Source organism: Rhineura floridana, chromosome 3 (assembly GCF_030035675.1).
Source record: "Rhineura floridana isolate rRhiFlo1 chromosome 3, rRhiFlo1.hap2, whole genome shotgun sequence".
NCBI classification, from domain to species: domain Eukaryota; kingdom Metazoa; phylum Chordata; class Lepidosauria; order Squamata; family Rhineuridae; genus Rhineura; species Rhineura floridana.
In genome coordinates, this window is record NC_084482.1 from 39094549 (window position 1) to 39110065 (window position 15517).

Consider the following 15517-nt stretch of genomic DNA (forward strand, 5'->3'; position numbering starts at 1 on the left):
TTTTGAATCCCTTGATCTTTGCAGTCCCTGGGGAGCAATTGCGTTCCTCAGGTTGATAAGATTATTTAACACTTAAAATTTTGCTAGGTGCTGGGCAAAACATAACATTGACAGGACACTGCTAGAATGCTTTACAATCTAATACAAATACCAGAAAAAGAAAGATGGGGTAGAAGAGGGGGAAAGGAAAACAAATTCAGATATAATCCCTTTTTATCAGACCAGCGGAATGGCCACTGACTGGTGGAATCTTTTCTTGGAGGAAGAAGATCAGCGGGTGTTCATCTGAACTAGGCTGATAAAGAGATGCTTAACTGTGCCTCCCTTTTTTTCTTCCACAGTTACCAGGCAGAACATGGTATAGGGTTGTGAAAAACCAAACATGAAAAATATGGTGTGTTGCAATGGAACTCCACTGATCTGAAACAAGGAATGTCCATGAAAATTAGGGATAAGAAGTCGGCATCACTTTCATTTTCTTTCAGCCATGCATAGAAAAAAAAAAAGAATAGCACCCGATCAAGATTGGAAAGAAACAAGTTATAGGTGCAAACAATAAAGGTGTTGTTTTTACACAAACATGATATGGTTTGTGGCAAAATATTTTAGTTATTTATTTAAGGGATTTTTGTCTCATATTTCCACATTCAGGGGAAATCCAAGGTGGCTAAACCATGTTCCCCGTTAGGGTATATATATATATACATACACACAACATAATTACAAAGGTATATAAATAAATATACAATTAATCTCAGTAATGTTAGTAATCTCAATTATCTCAAAATCACACAAATTGGAAGCTGAAACAGTTATAATTATTAAAGCCACTTTCTGTAATTATTTGATAGATACGATTAATAAATGAAAAGCCAATATGGAAATTCCCCTGAATATGTCATCGTACATATTAATTTTAAGATTTTTAAAAAGAATTTATATTGTTATTAATCTTAATGCTCATTTGTGATGCTGTTATTGTGTTTTAATTATTTTGCTTAAGTTGCCATGAGGGCTTTATGGTGGAAAAGTGGCACATACATTAATTTAAAATTTTTTATTTATTATTTATTTTTAAAACTTATATATCGCCCGACTAGCAATCGCTCTCTGGGCGGTGAACATAAATACAATAAAATACAATAAAATACAAAAACATGACAATCTAAAATCAAATTTCACAATCTAAAAAACTGGATAAGCTAAGATCAAATTACAAACATTACAATCATTAACAAAAAATTAAAATGCCTCGGAGAAGAGAAAGGTTTTAACTTGGCGCTGGAAGGATGATAGTGTCGGCGCCAAGCGCACCTCCTCGGGGAGACTATTCCATAGTTCGGGGGCCACTACTGAGAAGGCCCTTGATCTTGTCACCGCCCTCCGGGCCTCCCTATGGGTCGGGACCCGGAGGAGGGCCTTCGTAGCAGACCGTAGTGTACGAGCCGGTTCATAACGGGAGAGGCATTCCGACATATATCATGGTCCCGCGCCGTATAAGGCTTTGTAGGTTAGTACCAACACTTTGAATCTGGCCCAGAAGCGTATTGGAAGCCAGTGCAAGTGGGCCAGAACAGGTGTTATATGGTCAGATCGCTTCGTTCTTGTTAGCAGTCTGGCCGCTGCAGTTTGCACCAGCTGTAGCTTCCGAACCGTCTTCAGAAGTAGCCCTACGTAGAGCGCATTACAGTAATCCAAACGTGAGGTTACCAGAGCATGTACTACTGATGTAACATCCTCCTTACTCAGGTAGGGACGTAGCTGGGCTACCAGCCGAAGTTGGTAGAACGCATTCCGTGCCACCGAGGCTACATGAGCCTCAAGTGACAGGGAAGAGTCTAGAACGACTCCCAGACTACGAACCTGTTCCTTTAGGAGGAGTGTAACCCCGTCCAGGACAGGATATGTATCCACCATCTGATTGGAGAAACCATCCACCAACAGCATCTCAGTCTTATCAGGATTGAGTCTCAGTTTGTTAGTTCTCATCCAGTCCATTGTCGCGTCCAGGCAACGGTTCAGCACATTGACCGCCTCACCTGAAGAAGATGAAAAGGAGAAGTAGAGCTGCGTGTCATCAGCGTACTGGTGACAACGCACTCCAAAACTCCTGATGACTGCACCCAATGGCTTCATATAGATGTTAAAAAGCATGGGAGACAAAACCGAACCCTGCGGGACCCCACATTGGAGTGCTCACAGTGTCGAGCAATGTTCCCCAAGCACTATCTTCTGGAGACGGCCCGCCAAGTAGGAGCGGAACCACTGCCACTCAGTGCCTCCAACTCCCAACTCCGCAAGCCTCTCCAGAAGGATACCATGGTCGATGGTATCAAAAGCCGCTGAGAGATCAAGGAGAATCAACAGAGTTACACTCCCTCTGTCTCTCTCCCGGCAAAGGTCATCAAACAGGGCGACCAAGGCCGTCTCAGTGCCAAAACCAGGCCTGAAACCCGATTGAAATGGATCTAGGTAATCGGTTTCATCCAATAGCGCCTGGAGCTGGCCAGCAACCACTCGTTCCAAGATCTTGCCCAGGAATGGAACGTTCGCCACTGGTCTGTAGCTGCTGAAATCCTCTGGGTCCAGGGAAGGCTTTTTCAGGAGTGGTCTCACTGCTGCCTCCTTCAGACAGCCAGGGACCACTCCCTCTCGCAAGGAGGCATTTATCACTTCCTTGGCTCAGCCAACTGTTCCCTCCTTGCTAGTTTTTATTAGCCAAGAGGGGCAAGGATCTAATACCGAAGTGGTTGCACATACCTGTCCAAGCACCTTGTCCACGTCCTCGAACTGAACCGACAAACTCATCCAACAAAACATGATAAGACTGTGGTCCAGACACCTCACTAGGGTTAGCTGCTATAAAATGGGAGTCTAGGTCCCGACGAATGCGTAAGATCTTATGCTGGAAGTGCTCAGCAAACTCATTGCAGCGGGCCACCGAAGTATCTACAGTGTCCTGCAGGCCTAGATGGAGTAGCCCTCGGACAACTCTAAAAAGCTCCGCTGGGCGGGAGAGAGATGCCTTAATAGTGGCGGCGAAGTGTTGTTTTTTCGCCGCCCTCACCGCTCCTACATACCGCTTGGTGGAAGCACAAACCAGCATATAATTGCATTCGTCGGGAGTTCGTCTCCATCTCCACTCAAGCCGCCTCCTATCTTGCTTCATCGCTCTCAACTCTGGAGTATACCAAGGAGCTGAATGAGCTCTTCAAAGGAGAGGGCGCGCAGGAGCGATCGTGTCGACAGCCCGGGCCATCTCCGCATTCCACAGGTTAGCCAGGGCTTCGACAGGAGCACCAGTCCTATCAGCCGGAAAATCCCCCAGAGCCCTTTGAAAACCTTCAGGATTCATTAGTCTCCGGGGGCGGACCAATTTAATAGGTCCCCCACCCTTGCGGAGGGAAAAGGTCACTGAAAGTCTAAACTTCAGCAAGCAGTGATCTGTCCAAGATATATAAATGATATAAATAATATATATCCTTCTCCGTGTCCCAACGCATAGGGAGGCACGGAGAACGATAACTAGAGCTAGGGCCTTCTCAGTGGTGGCCCCCGAACTATGGAACGCCCTCCCTGATGAGATACGCCTGGCGCCTTCTTTGCTATCTTTTCGGCGCCAGGTAAAGACCTATCTCTTCGCCCAGGCATTTTAAAAATTTTAAAATTTGAATTTAAAATTGAAAATTTTTAATTATGTTTTATTGTGTTTTTGTATTTTAACCTGTTTTATTATGCTGTGCACCGCCCTGGGAGCTTATTGCTATAGGGCGGTCTAAAAATGTAATAAAATAAATAAATAAATATAATGATAATTTGTTTTGCTAATTCTTGTTTTAATTTAAAAAACAAAAACAAATCATTTATGCCACTCTTACCCTTGGGATCCTGAGCAGTTATGCACTATACAAGGTGGTAATTTATTTAACCAACATCAAGGCATTATTGTGCCATTGGCGAACTCGCCATAGGGATAAGTGGGGGGAGGGCAGGAAACACAATTGTTCACTTTATCTGTCAGGAATAGGACAAGGAGCAACTCTTTTAAACTACAGAAGTGACTTTATGTTAAACAGTAAGATTGTATGAGCACTTTAAAGCATGAAATAAGGTTGTGAACACACTAGTCACTGTGAACACACTAGTCACCAGAGCAAAGAGCTTCTGTTACCCACATCTGGAGGGGGAATGGGTTGATTTGCTGATCAGTTGCAAAATCTTGTTGAAGCTGAAATTTAAAAAAAAAACACCGCACTCAAGCTGCTCCCACCGGGTTTTACAGTAAAAAGGGGCAGGGTTTGCCTATCATCATGTGCCCCTGTTTTCAGAATGGAGAGGTGGAAATGCAATGGAACTGGCAGAACTGTGATTGTGTTCTAGTTGCTCAGGAAGTTTGAACATATTCTTGAAGGTTGTCGAAAGAATGTTGAGGAAGCATCTGTTGGGCAAGCTTTAGATAGGATGTTCTGTATCAGGACACAGGTTGAATTAATTGAGCCACGAAGCCCCTTTCAACTTTATTATGACAATATGACAGCTACCAAGCAAATTTCTCTGCTGTTCACTTGTCCAACAGTTTTGATTTTAGCAACAGAATTGTATCAAGGGTGCATGTGTCAATCAAGATGGGAGAAAAAATGACTTCAATATCCTGTGTCAACCATAAGAAGATTGTCTCTCGACAGTGATAATGTATGAAGGATTACTTTTCTTTCCCCCACTCTATGTTTCTGTCGTAGCTATACCTCTCGAAATGTCTAGAAGAGTAGAAAGGGAAGAACCATGAGCAGGAACATGTTGTTCCATGGTAGTCATTTAGAGCAGTGTTTAGTTGCAGGAAGAGAAGAATCCCTAGCTGGTAGAAGGCAGGAGCACATAAGATGGAAATGAAAATGGAGTTGGTGAGCTCTGAGAGAGAAGCAATGGAAAGAGAAAATGGTGGGGTTTGTGAACTGGGGGAAGGAAATCAAAACTGTTGAAACTGGGGCTGATTTTTAAAGTCACAGGGTCACAACAGACCAAAATGCTAGCTAAGCTAGCTCTGGGTGTAAGGGAGGACAATCCATTCACCTGTTCCCTGCATGTTGGTATTTGTGATTTTGACATTATGCTGTATACCATTTTGGTGATTTTTTAAAAATGAAAAGTCATATAAAAATGTTGCTCTTCAATAACCTGGGCCACAATATGCTGCAAAGAGAGTTATTGTCCTAATAAAAGATGCATGTAGAACCAGAGTTGCATATGATTCTGGTGTCATTGGGGTTACCATCTACATCTCTCTAGTATAGCCTTCCCCAACCTAGTGCCCTCCCAATATTTTGGACCACAGCTCCCATCTGCCCAGCTGTGGTCCGAAACATTTGGAGGGCACCAGGTCGGGAAAGGCTGCTCTAGTATGTGGATTCCCACTTATCCATTGCTTGCTCTTTTGTTGTGTACCCAATAGTTGGAAGAGACTTTCTGAAATAACTAAAGAAGGTCAGATATTTGGCCCTTAATGGAACTAGCATTTATACGTACAGCTCTTTGGACAATTTCTCTGTTCTTGCTATGCTCTTCCCCTGCATTTAGTTGGAAATGGAAAGGAAACTGGTGAGCCCAGCTCTCTCTGCACCCACTAGTTTTACATCTGTTATTAGCCCTGCCTACTGCCTCTTGATTTTGAAAGAGGCAAGAAATGATAGCATCCCCCCCCAGCTGCTCAGAAATATAAAAGGGAAGGTTTCATGGCTGACTGCTCTCCAGGCTGTCATACTCCCTCATCATAGTTTGTTGAAAGCTGACCGGATAGTTTGGCTGTCTCTCAATACCAGCGGGAATGGAGGTTGAGTTTTCTAGATTTTGTCAACTCCAAGAAAAGGCTTAGGAGCTTATTGAATCTTCCAAACAAGGAATTATTTTCACTTGTCAAATTCTGCTGGTAAACTGGTGCTATCTCCCAGCCCCCAACGTAGTTGTTCAGCTGCCCTCAGAATGTAACTTGGAGAGAAAGAGAGTTCCTTCAGCCTAATTTGGAAGCTGGCACTTGTGTTCCAAGAAAAATCTTCTCAGCTACCACTTGTGAAGAAACAACATAAGAAAAGTCTGTATCCGTTCCAAGAGGGACGTACACCCTTTCTCTCATCTGGAGGAAATAAGAATAACTAGTATTTATATAACAACGTTTGTTCTTTCCAAAAGCCCCCCCGAGCCAGCTAGAGGACGATCCCTTTACTCATCACTGCAATATAGTGCCCTTGAATACCAAACATGGCAATTCTGTTGGGGCACAAAGTATGATTTCATAAGAGACTAAGATGGGATGTAGAACAGAGCTTGGAGAAAGATGTGATAATTGTGAGAGACCGAATGAGAGAGATGAAGAGCGAACCTTTAGGAAAGAAAGCTAAGGTGTTCAAAAGTGTTTTTCTCCCATTTCAACACCAGTACACTTGTGCAAAATGAACCAGTAAGTATCCCTTTCTCCCCTCTTCTGCCCCATTTTTCTTTTTCTACTGTAATTACTATCTGGTTCAGGGTACACTTTTGTGCTGTTCCTTCTTCCTATACTGGGATGTTTTATTCCCATCACAGATTTTCTGAAAAGCAAAGTGCTGTGATGTATGCTGCTAAAGTGTCCGCCTGGCTGGGTGTGAATTTGAAAAGCACACAACAGAATGGCTGCAGAGGAGATTTTATGCCGGCCGAATGCTCAGCAGTCAAGCACTGCTACCAAATCCAGCTGTAGCCCAGTTGTTTCAGTAAACAGCACTGTAGGTTCAAAGGCAGTGCTTGTTCTCCTGCACTCCCTAACTCCAGATTCTGATCATAATTATCCAAGCTGACCCCTAACATCCTCCTAGAGGGGCATTTAAAATATATTACCAAGTGGGAAGAGCATGCAAACTGAAATATTTGTTTATGAGCCAAGCTGCCCGATATAGCATGGAGCGTCTATGCAGGGGTGTGTGTGTGTGTAAAATGATGGGCAGCGGGAATAAAGAAATATACTCCCTGGGATCTTCAGAAGAAATTGGGTCAGTTCCCAGATTCTGTTCAGAACAAATCATCTGATTCCCAGCAATGATTATGCCCTGCTTACAACAGTGTAAAGCTATAGCAAAACCTGGGAGGCAGCCAGCTAGGTATAACATTAATGTAGAATTAGGGAACTGGAAAGTCTATAGAAGAGGATCCCCTAAAATGACAGGTTTCCACATTTTGGCCAAATGAATTGCGCAAAGGGCGGTCCTGCTAAAATCAGAACAGGAATCCCAAGGGACTTGAGGACTTCCAAGTTCTGTGACTCTTGTGCTGTTACTTCAGTGCTGGGTCCTGCAAAGGAGCTGGATTCCCAGGGACAAGGGTCCTCTGCCAGTGCTCCAGTGCCTCTTAAAGCTTTTGCAGCTGGTTAAAAATAGCCCCCATGTGCTGGAAAATGTGATGGATGCTTTTTCTCCTGTTATGTGGCTCATGGCCAGGGTTAAATTAATTCAACTTGGTCTCTGTTTCCATATGTTAATAGGCATCCCTAGATTGAGTTGGTTGGAACTGGGGTTCCCCAGATCTGAACCCTAGAGCTTCTCAAGTGTTAGGGCTCAGCCCTGTAAACATATGAATTAAATTATTCATTCACTTGCACTGATATACTCAGGTTTGGGGAAATTTTCAATTTTTAGGTGCTTAGGTAATTAAGCACCTGGGAATTGTCAAACTCTGGGTGTTGCAGTTTATGAAATTGCTGCTAGCGATCTTTCCAGTCCCTGCTGCTTGCATTCTACAGGGAAATTGGGTGTACCCATCCTAGAGATGGTCCTGACTCAGCCAAGGCACTGTCCTTGAGATCCTGGCATGGCTGGGTGAAATCTAGGATCATCTGCGTACAAAGCGTGTAAGGGAGGTTATTCTGGGTGTCATCGTCATATTAAATGCTGTCAGTATTTTGATTAAAAATTGCTCTGTGGATTAATTAGGGGCTCTAGTCATGATTAGATTTAGTGGGCTGTTTTTCAATTCCATATTTAATAATTGGAATTAAATACTGTTACTGGATACCCATAATTATGTAATTGCAATTGGCAGTGACTAGTGCAGTTCAAATTCATTTATCATTATTATACTCTGTTGCAATAAATACACATTTTATCCCTCTGACAGTGCAGGCTCAACTGTCTATAGTTTGTCAGGTTTGACCCGCTTCTTGAATTTTCTTGAAGGCTTGAGACAGGTGTGTGTTTGTTTTCAGACAGCTGAAGTATCTGATACATACACCTGCTCATTGCTGGTACATTCATCCTAATTTTGCCTCTGGCATTCGCAAGTATTCTTTTGACAAATAAAGGTATTGCCATAATGTGGGATTTTTAGAATTTCACTTGTTGGCCAACACAGCTACCTTTGCTTTTTTAAAAACCTGTTTGAGCAGAGACAACAGTTGGACAAAAAGAAAGGTGGGTCTGCACAGTGGGAAGTGATGCCTCTCTCTGTTATCTGTCTTCAGCACTTTGCTTTAAAATATTTAGTACTTGTTAAATTGTTAAAAGATAGGAAGTTAGAAATGGGTGCTTAGTGTGAGGAAGTTTCTTTCTGACAAAAGTTTTACTCATAACCCCTGGATTGGTGGCTTTTAGATTTTTCACACCGGCTTTTCTTTCTCTGCTTTCCTCTCCATCATGTCCAGTAATAGATTATAGGAAGGGGGCGTGTTTTCTGTTTGAAAGCCGTGCTCCTCCTAGCTGCAATACAGAATGGAAGAGAGAGAGAGGAGGGAGGGAGGAGGAGGAGGAAGGGATGCCAGGCAAGGTTGCTTGAGGATTTTTACAATCTCAAGCCGGCTAGGCGGGCAGGCAGCAAAAGGGAGTGAGAGGGCGTGTGACAAGAGCCAGGCAACTGTCTCTAAAGCCTCTCCAAGGGTGGGAGACGGCTGGGAATAGTTGCTGTGGCAATCCCCAACCATTGTGCCTGCAGCAAGCCATCAAGCATGTCTGGGACACTCTACTTTTGTCTCTTCTGTCTCAGCCTCCACCTCCTGGGGAGTTCAGCCTTCAATCTAGATGTTAGCGAAACCATCCTCAAGTATGGAGACAACGGCAGCTTCTTTGGCTTCTCGGTGGCATTGCACCAGCAGCTCAGACCACAGCCTGTCAGCTGGTGAGTTCCATGCTGTGCATGACAGTGTCTGATTTTAATTTTTTCTCTCTCCGTGCAGCAACTCCAAAAGGTGAGGTGAAAAGTGTGCGAGCGTGAGCTATGCTCAGTGATGCGGATTTACACACACAAGAAAGATAAGGCGGTGAAGTCTTCCCCTGCCTTCAAACTTGCCAGGAGTTCTTCTGAATTTGGGCTGTCAGTTTTAAGCATTAAACCTCTCTCTTTCTCTCTCTGTAGGTGTGTGAATTAAATAATCTCAGCCTCATTCCCTGGCTGTTACAATTTAAACATAGGCCCGTTGTGTCTTTCCCGTTGGGACTGAAGTATGTGAATTGTGTGATCTGTAACATTTCCTTTGCTGCTGCTGTTATTTAGAAGGTGGTCCTTCCCTGCTCACTGCTTTATTGTAGTTGGGATTTGTAGAAGGTACTGATGGTGGCAATAATTTGTTTTTTTCTGCCCCTGTGGTGGGTGGGTATTGTTCTTTTTATTATAAAATTCCATTCTTATGATGCTTTTATAGTACATTGTTTGCAGGGTGGGAAAGTGGACACACACAGACCCTCATTACATTCTCCACTGCCCAACCCTAAATATTTATAATGTTTCTGTAGTGGGAAGGGAATCTTTGACCTGCAGTATTTGTTGCCAGAGTTTGCATTACTGTGTTGCTGACTATTGTTAGGCCATTTACCTTTTCCCTACAGCCTCCTCACACACACTCCTTGGAATTTCACTGGTAAACCAGCTGGCACATTTTGAAATGTTTTATTTTTCCATGCGTGTGAGCTATTTTCTGGAATGCATCCTGATTTTTTTCTTCTGCTGCTGCTGCATCCTGGCAGAGATATGAAAGGTCAAATTCTGATCAGTTTCCAAAGATGAATGCAGACTCATTCAGTGATTGTGCATTGCTCAGTGTGGCTCTCAGTTTTCCAAGGAGACATTTGTAGGCAGCCACTGATTGCAACAGGACTAGGGTCAGATTCTGCTCCAGGAGGATAAATGTAGAATCATCTTCTAATTATTGTTTTAATTTTCTCCAGAGTAAATACAAAATCACTGTACTGAGCTGCAGCTTGTGGAGCTTCCCTGATACTCCTGCATTTTCCCTTGCACTGCTTTATAAATGAGAGCAACATACTTTCGAACAGAAAGAGAGAGCTGGCCATGTGACAAATGGTCAGGAGAGAAAAGCCAGGGTGTGGACATATTAACCTCTAATCATTGTGGTTTTGCAAATGCATTAGGAAGGCTTGGCTTGCAGCATCACTAGGAGGCTTCTAGTCCCAAAAGACTAGAGTAAGATTATCTGCTGTTAATTGGGAGGAGTGGGGGAATTCTCGTGGCTCACTTTAAGTGTTTGATTCCCCCCCCCTGCTTTTCTGAGATGGCAATGTTGTGATCTAGGAGCTGTCTGCCCTCTAACCCTGCCCTCAGGGCACCCCCCAGCATGAAGCTCCTAATTGCTCTGAATTTACTCCTAAGCCCCTGCCCTTCAACAGGGAGTCTGCAGGCCACAACAGTCCTGCTGAGCCTGTTTCCTAGATCCCTTGCTTGTTTGCATCTTCCATTCTCCCTTCTATGAATATTGTGTCTTTTCCCTGTTGCTTTGAGGCCAGCTACCTTGTTTTCATAGGATAATTGTGACTGTATAATGTCATAAAGAAAGATTGTGCCAAGGACTGGGGCTCCAGCAGCCATTGAAAGCAGGAATTGCCCAGGACAAGGGGTGGTTCCAAGATGGCAGGTGTAACATGGCACCCCACTCTTAGTCTAGGAAACTGGGGAGATCAGGCAGGCATGCTGGGAATCTCTCTCTCACTCTCACTCTCTCTCTCTCTCTCTCTCTCTCTGACATGAATTCCAGAGCAAAATGTGGGGCTCTGGCTCTCTACTCTGGTATGTTGCAAGAGGACAGAAATTGACAAAAAATTATTAAGTGAATTAAAGTACTGTATTAGGTAAAAGGCATGAGAGGAGTTGCATTTTATATACAGTTGTTGTTGTTATGTGCCTTCAAGTCGATTACAACTTAGGCGACCCTATGAATCAGTGACCTCCAAGAGCATCTGTCATGAACCTCCCTGTTCAGATCTTGTAAGTTCAGGTCTGTGGCCCCACTCATACGGTGCTTGTTCCGCTTTTATGGCGGTTTTCAGGCATCGCGCGCCATTCTATTCAATGAGTTCCGCTTTAATCCATTTTAAATGTGCAACCCTAAAGTTCCGATATGTGCTTGAATCCCTCCCACAAATATGGGCAGTCTGGAGGCACCTCTACTTAGTTTCAGCAGTAAACGTCATATGCCTTCAAGCCATAGTGCCAATAATGTGATGGAGGGCTAGTAAGGAAATAGTTAATCTTCTAGCAGGCAGTATGGTTCATTAGCCATGGTTCTCAAAGGCTGTGTTTGCACTTAAAGAGATGTGTATGTTCAGTGGGATACGTCAGTTGTTTGTCATCTTTACTGTGATTCATGCCTGCAATTTTTCCACGTGAAGTGTGGACAGAGCCAAGTACTACTAGCAGCAATGTTGGCACAGGGTTCTCCTATGCCATGTTGGTCGTGCTTAAAAGGGAACATTCTGTAAGGATACTGTTTCTCTTGCAAGAGCACTGAGAAATATGCAAGTGCACCCATAATTAAATTATGTGCTTATATAATTCCACTTGTCACACTTGCTATGGCTTGTTCACCGCCCCCCAAAAGCATAACAGGTCCTAGCCTCCTTCTCAACCTTGGAGATGAGGCTTCTTTATTTCTGAGGCTCTCTAAGCACCTTGGAAACACAACAAAACAGGGACCAACTGTAGCCCTCCTTTTGAATTTGAAGTGGGAATGTTTGTGGGTGGTAGGTCATTCCACCAGTTGAGCTGTGCTTCACCGGCACTTGGCAGGCTTCAAAAGAACAGTGCAACTGCAATGACAGAAGCGAGTGCTAGCACTTCTGCTGAGTTTGGATTTGCAGTGGGTGGGGATTTTCTGTGACCTGAAGCTGACTTTCAAAGGCGCAGAGTGAAATCAGGGACTCCCTTAGGGACTTGTCCCTGAAGGGCAGGGTCCTGGTGATCACAAAAGTTTGGTTGGCTACCAAGCCGAGCTAACATTTGTGGATGCCTGATCAGTTATGAACAGGGACAAAAAATTCTCTGTTTTGGTGGGGGGCACTCCCTAAACCAGGGAGTGGGGAACCTCAGGCCCGGGAGCCAAACACAGTCCTCCAGGTCTCTCTAGCTGACCCTTGGGACTGTTCCCCAGGCTATGTTCATAAGAACATGGCTCATCTCAAAAAGGATATTGTAGAGTTGGAAAAGATTCGAAAAAGGGCAACCAAGGGCAACCATCAAGGGGATGGAGCGATTCCCCTGTAAGGAAGGGTTGCAACATTTGGGGCTTTTTAGCTTAGAGAAAAGGCTGGTAAGGTGACATGATAGAAGTTTATAAAATTATGCATGGCATAGAGAGAGTAGATGGAGATAAGTTTTTCTCCCTCTCATAATGCTAGAACTCATGGACATCCAATAAAGATGAATGTTGGAAGATTCAGGACAGGCAAATAAAGTGCTTCTTCACGCAGTGCATAATTAAGGGAAAGGGTTAGGGTTAGAGTGCTCTTGTGCTCAGGTCCTGCTTGTGGGCTTTCCCATGTGCATCTGGTTGGCCACTGTGAGAACAGGATGGCAGACTAGATGGGCCACTGATTCAGCAGGCTCCTCGTGTGTGTGTGTGTGTGTGTGTGTGTGTGTGTGTGTGTGTGTGTGATGCTCCACCCACCACTGGCATGCACCTTCCAGAGGCTTCCCCATGAGGGAATGCAGAACTTGTGTTGAAAAAAGTTCCTCCCTCCCTGCTCCTGACAGTGGTCAAGGTGCGACAACTGAATTTTGTTGCACAAACTGATCCCTTGTTAGTGGTCAGGCCACTTAAGAAAGCTGGTGCCACCTAGTACTAAGGGATTCACAGTTTTGGAGCACATGTCCGCTGTCATAAATAGGGCATTGTGTACAAAATCAAATATGGCATGATGTAACATTAAACTGTGGACTCTTGCTACTTGAAACAAAATTGTTTTTCTTATGACAGAAGCTGTGGCCAAACTTTTTTAAAAAGTGTCTTGATTAATTTTGAGTAGGACTGCCAGAAGCCCGATAAAATTGCTTTGGGGGGCAGTTCTGGTCCACACATCATCCATTATCTCTGCCTAAGAATATCCCCAAGGGAGGCACAAGCAGTTTCTAAGGAAGTTATGTGCTCCTCCTTGCTCTCTATTCATCTCAGTTTTTGTTAAAGTCAGTGAATCAACCCACTCTGCATTCCCCCACACTGCCACAAACTGTACAGCTATGCATCACAAGTCTCTTATTGATTGTGCTTGGGGCCAACAGGCAGCCTCCTATTCTTCACAACATATTTTACTCATCAAAGTTCTGCCTTCCTGTGAGAACCTTCAGGTACTTTATCAATGCACATGACCTTGCTCCCTGTTTTATCTATCTATTTTCATGGCTCATGGGAGAGTGAGTTGTTTCTCTTTGGTCTTGGTTGCTCTTGGGGAAGATTCACAGATTATGGGGCTGTTTTGTGTCTCTGCTTAGAGATCTTCAAAATGACATAGGTTGTGCTCCCTCACCTGTCTACTCATAGGCATCTGGTTGGCCATTGTAAGGTCAGGATGCTGGACTAGGTGGGCCTTTGGTCTGATCCAGCAAGGTTTTAAAAATGTTCTTATGCTAGTGATCTTCACCATTAACTGTTCTTCTTGTGGTCTCTGCATGTAGAACTCATGTGCAATGCAGATAGAATTCTGAGCCCAATTTAAGGTGATGATACTTAGTTTAAAGCCTTAAAAGGTCTGGGGCTTGAATCCCTGAAGGAGTGTCTCTTATATCTTAAGACAGCTGTGGGCAAGTTGTAGTGGTTGAGATATTGTTGGACCCCAGTTCCCATCAGTTCCAGCCAGCATAGGCAACTTTAGGGATGATGGAAGTTGTGCTTCATCAACATTCAGAGGGCTGCAGGTTGCCCATCCCAACTTAGGATCTTCAGTAAAGGTCATTCTCCAAGGGCCTTCTGTGGTGGAAATTCATTGTGTGCACATGAAGGAGAGGAGCCTTTTCTGTGTAGGTGCCATGACTTCAGAATGCCTTCCCCAAAGAGATTTAACTGGCACCAACATTACAATCATTTTTGGCTCCAGGTTACAAATGTTTTATTCACCCAGGCTTTGTGAATGATTGTGTTGCCTCAGTCTGTTATATAGTTTTGCAGTTAGTGGTTTGAAGGTTATTTTGATGATACTGTATCTAATATGATTAATTTTATTTATGTCTGTTCTACATCTGTTTGGATGAAGTGGTTTAAAAATAGTGTAAATAAATAAACGAAACCATTCCTATTTCTCTCTAGTTTGCTCTGTGGTTTGTCACTTCATGCTGACAAATATAGCCATCTTATATTCCTTTGCACTGAGTAAGAATTTAAGGTGTGGCTGCATTGGAAGATGGCAGTCTTCCCCTACTACTTCTACCTGTAGTTGCTCTGAATCACAATCAGATTCATTTGCACCTTAGTTTATTTGTTTTCAGGCTAGTGCCCTGCTTTTTGACAGGAACCTCAAAATGGCTTACAACAATCATAAACCAACATTTCAACACTTTTAAAAATTCGCATTGGAAACAATGAAAAAATTATAATTAAAAATCAGATTGCGTTACTTTTCTTTTAGCTCTGTTTAGTGACAGTAGTGCCCAAACGAGGGAAGTATGTCAAGAATTGCCTCATAAAAAAAATCCTGTTGTAAAGTTTGGAACTTTGTTTGGGTGTGATGGTGGTTAGGTGCCTCAATATGGCACCAGATCAGACCATCATTTTATTGTGTTTGACTAATAGCCATTACAAACCAAATAAGAAAATATATATTACAATAACAAAATACAGACAAAGTTCAATTTAACAAATCCCCTGTACAGTCCACAGCAATAGCACTCAAAGTAATTGCACAAATACACTTTGCTGCCTTAGCAAACAAAGCTGTTTTGTAGGTGACATATGGTTCACAATCTGACAGTAACCACCATACTTTCACAGAGGTAGTCTCACCCCATGGAGATGTCAAAATCTGACCCAGGAATCTCTCCTTGGGAATTTGATATATGTTACAGTATAATAGGTAGTGTGAAATATCCTCTTCCTCTTCCCCACTGCAAATACAGAGCTGTAGGTTTCTCGGAATACACCTATATCTTCCATCCAAAAAAGCTGAGGGCATGGTCTGAAAACGTAATTCTGTGAATGCAGTTCTCAGAGAAGAAAAAGTTAGCATTTGTAAATATTGAGCTCTTTCATGATTTGTTTTCAGCAAGCAATACCAATAAGAAAAAT

The 15517-nt window shown here is 43.3% G+C and overlaps 1 protein-coding gene across 4 annotated transcripts in view; it reads left to right on the top strand.

Moving 5' to 3' along the window:
* Positions 1-8741: 8741 nt before the first annotated feature.
* ITGA7 (integrin subunit alpha 7) overlaps positions 8742-15517 on the top strand; it is a 79613-nt gene continuing 72837 nt past the window's right edge. For all 4 annotated transcript variants that reach the window (XM_061615394.1, XM_061615391.1, XM_061615392.1 and 1 more), the window contains exon 1: positions 8742-9132. In XM_061615394.1, coding sequence (XP_061471378.1) covers positions 8963-9132 — 170 coding nt within the window. In that variant the 5' untranslated portion in view covers positions 8742-8962. The remainder of the gene's footprint in view (positions 9133-15517) is intronic.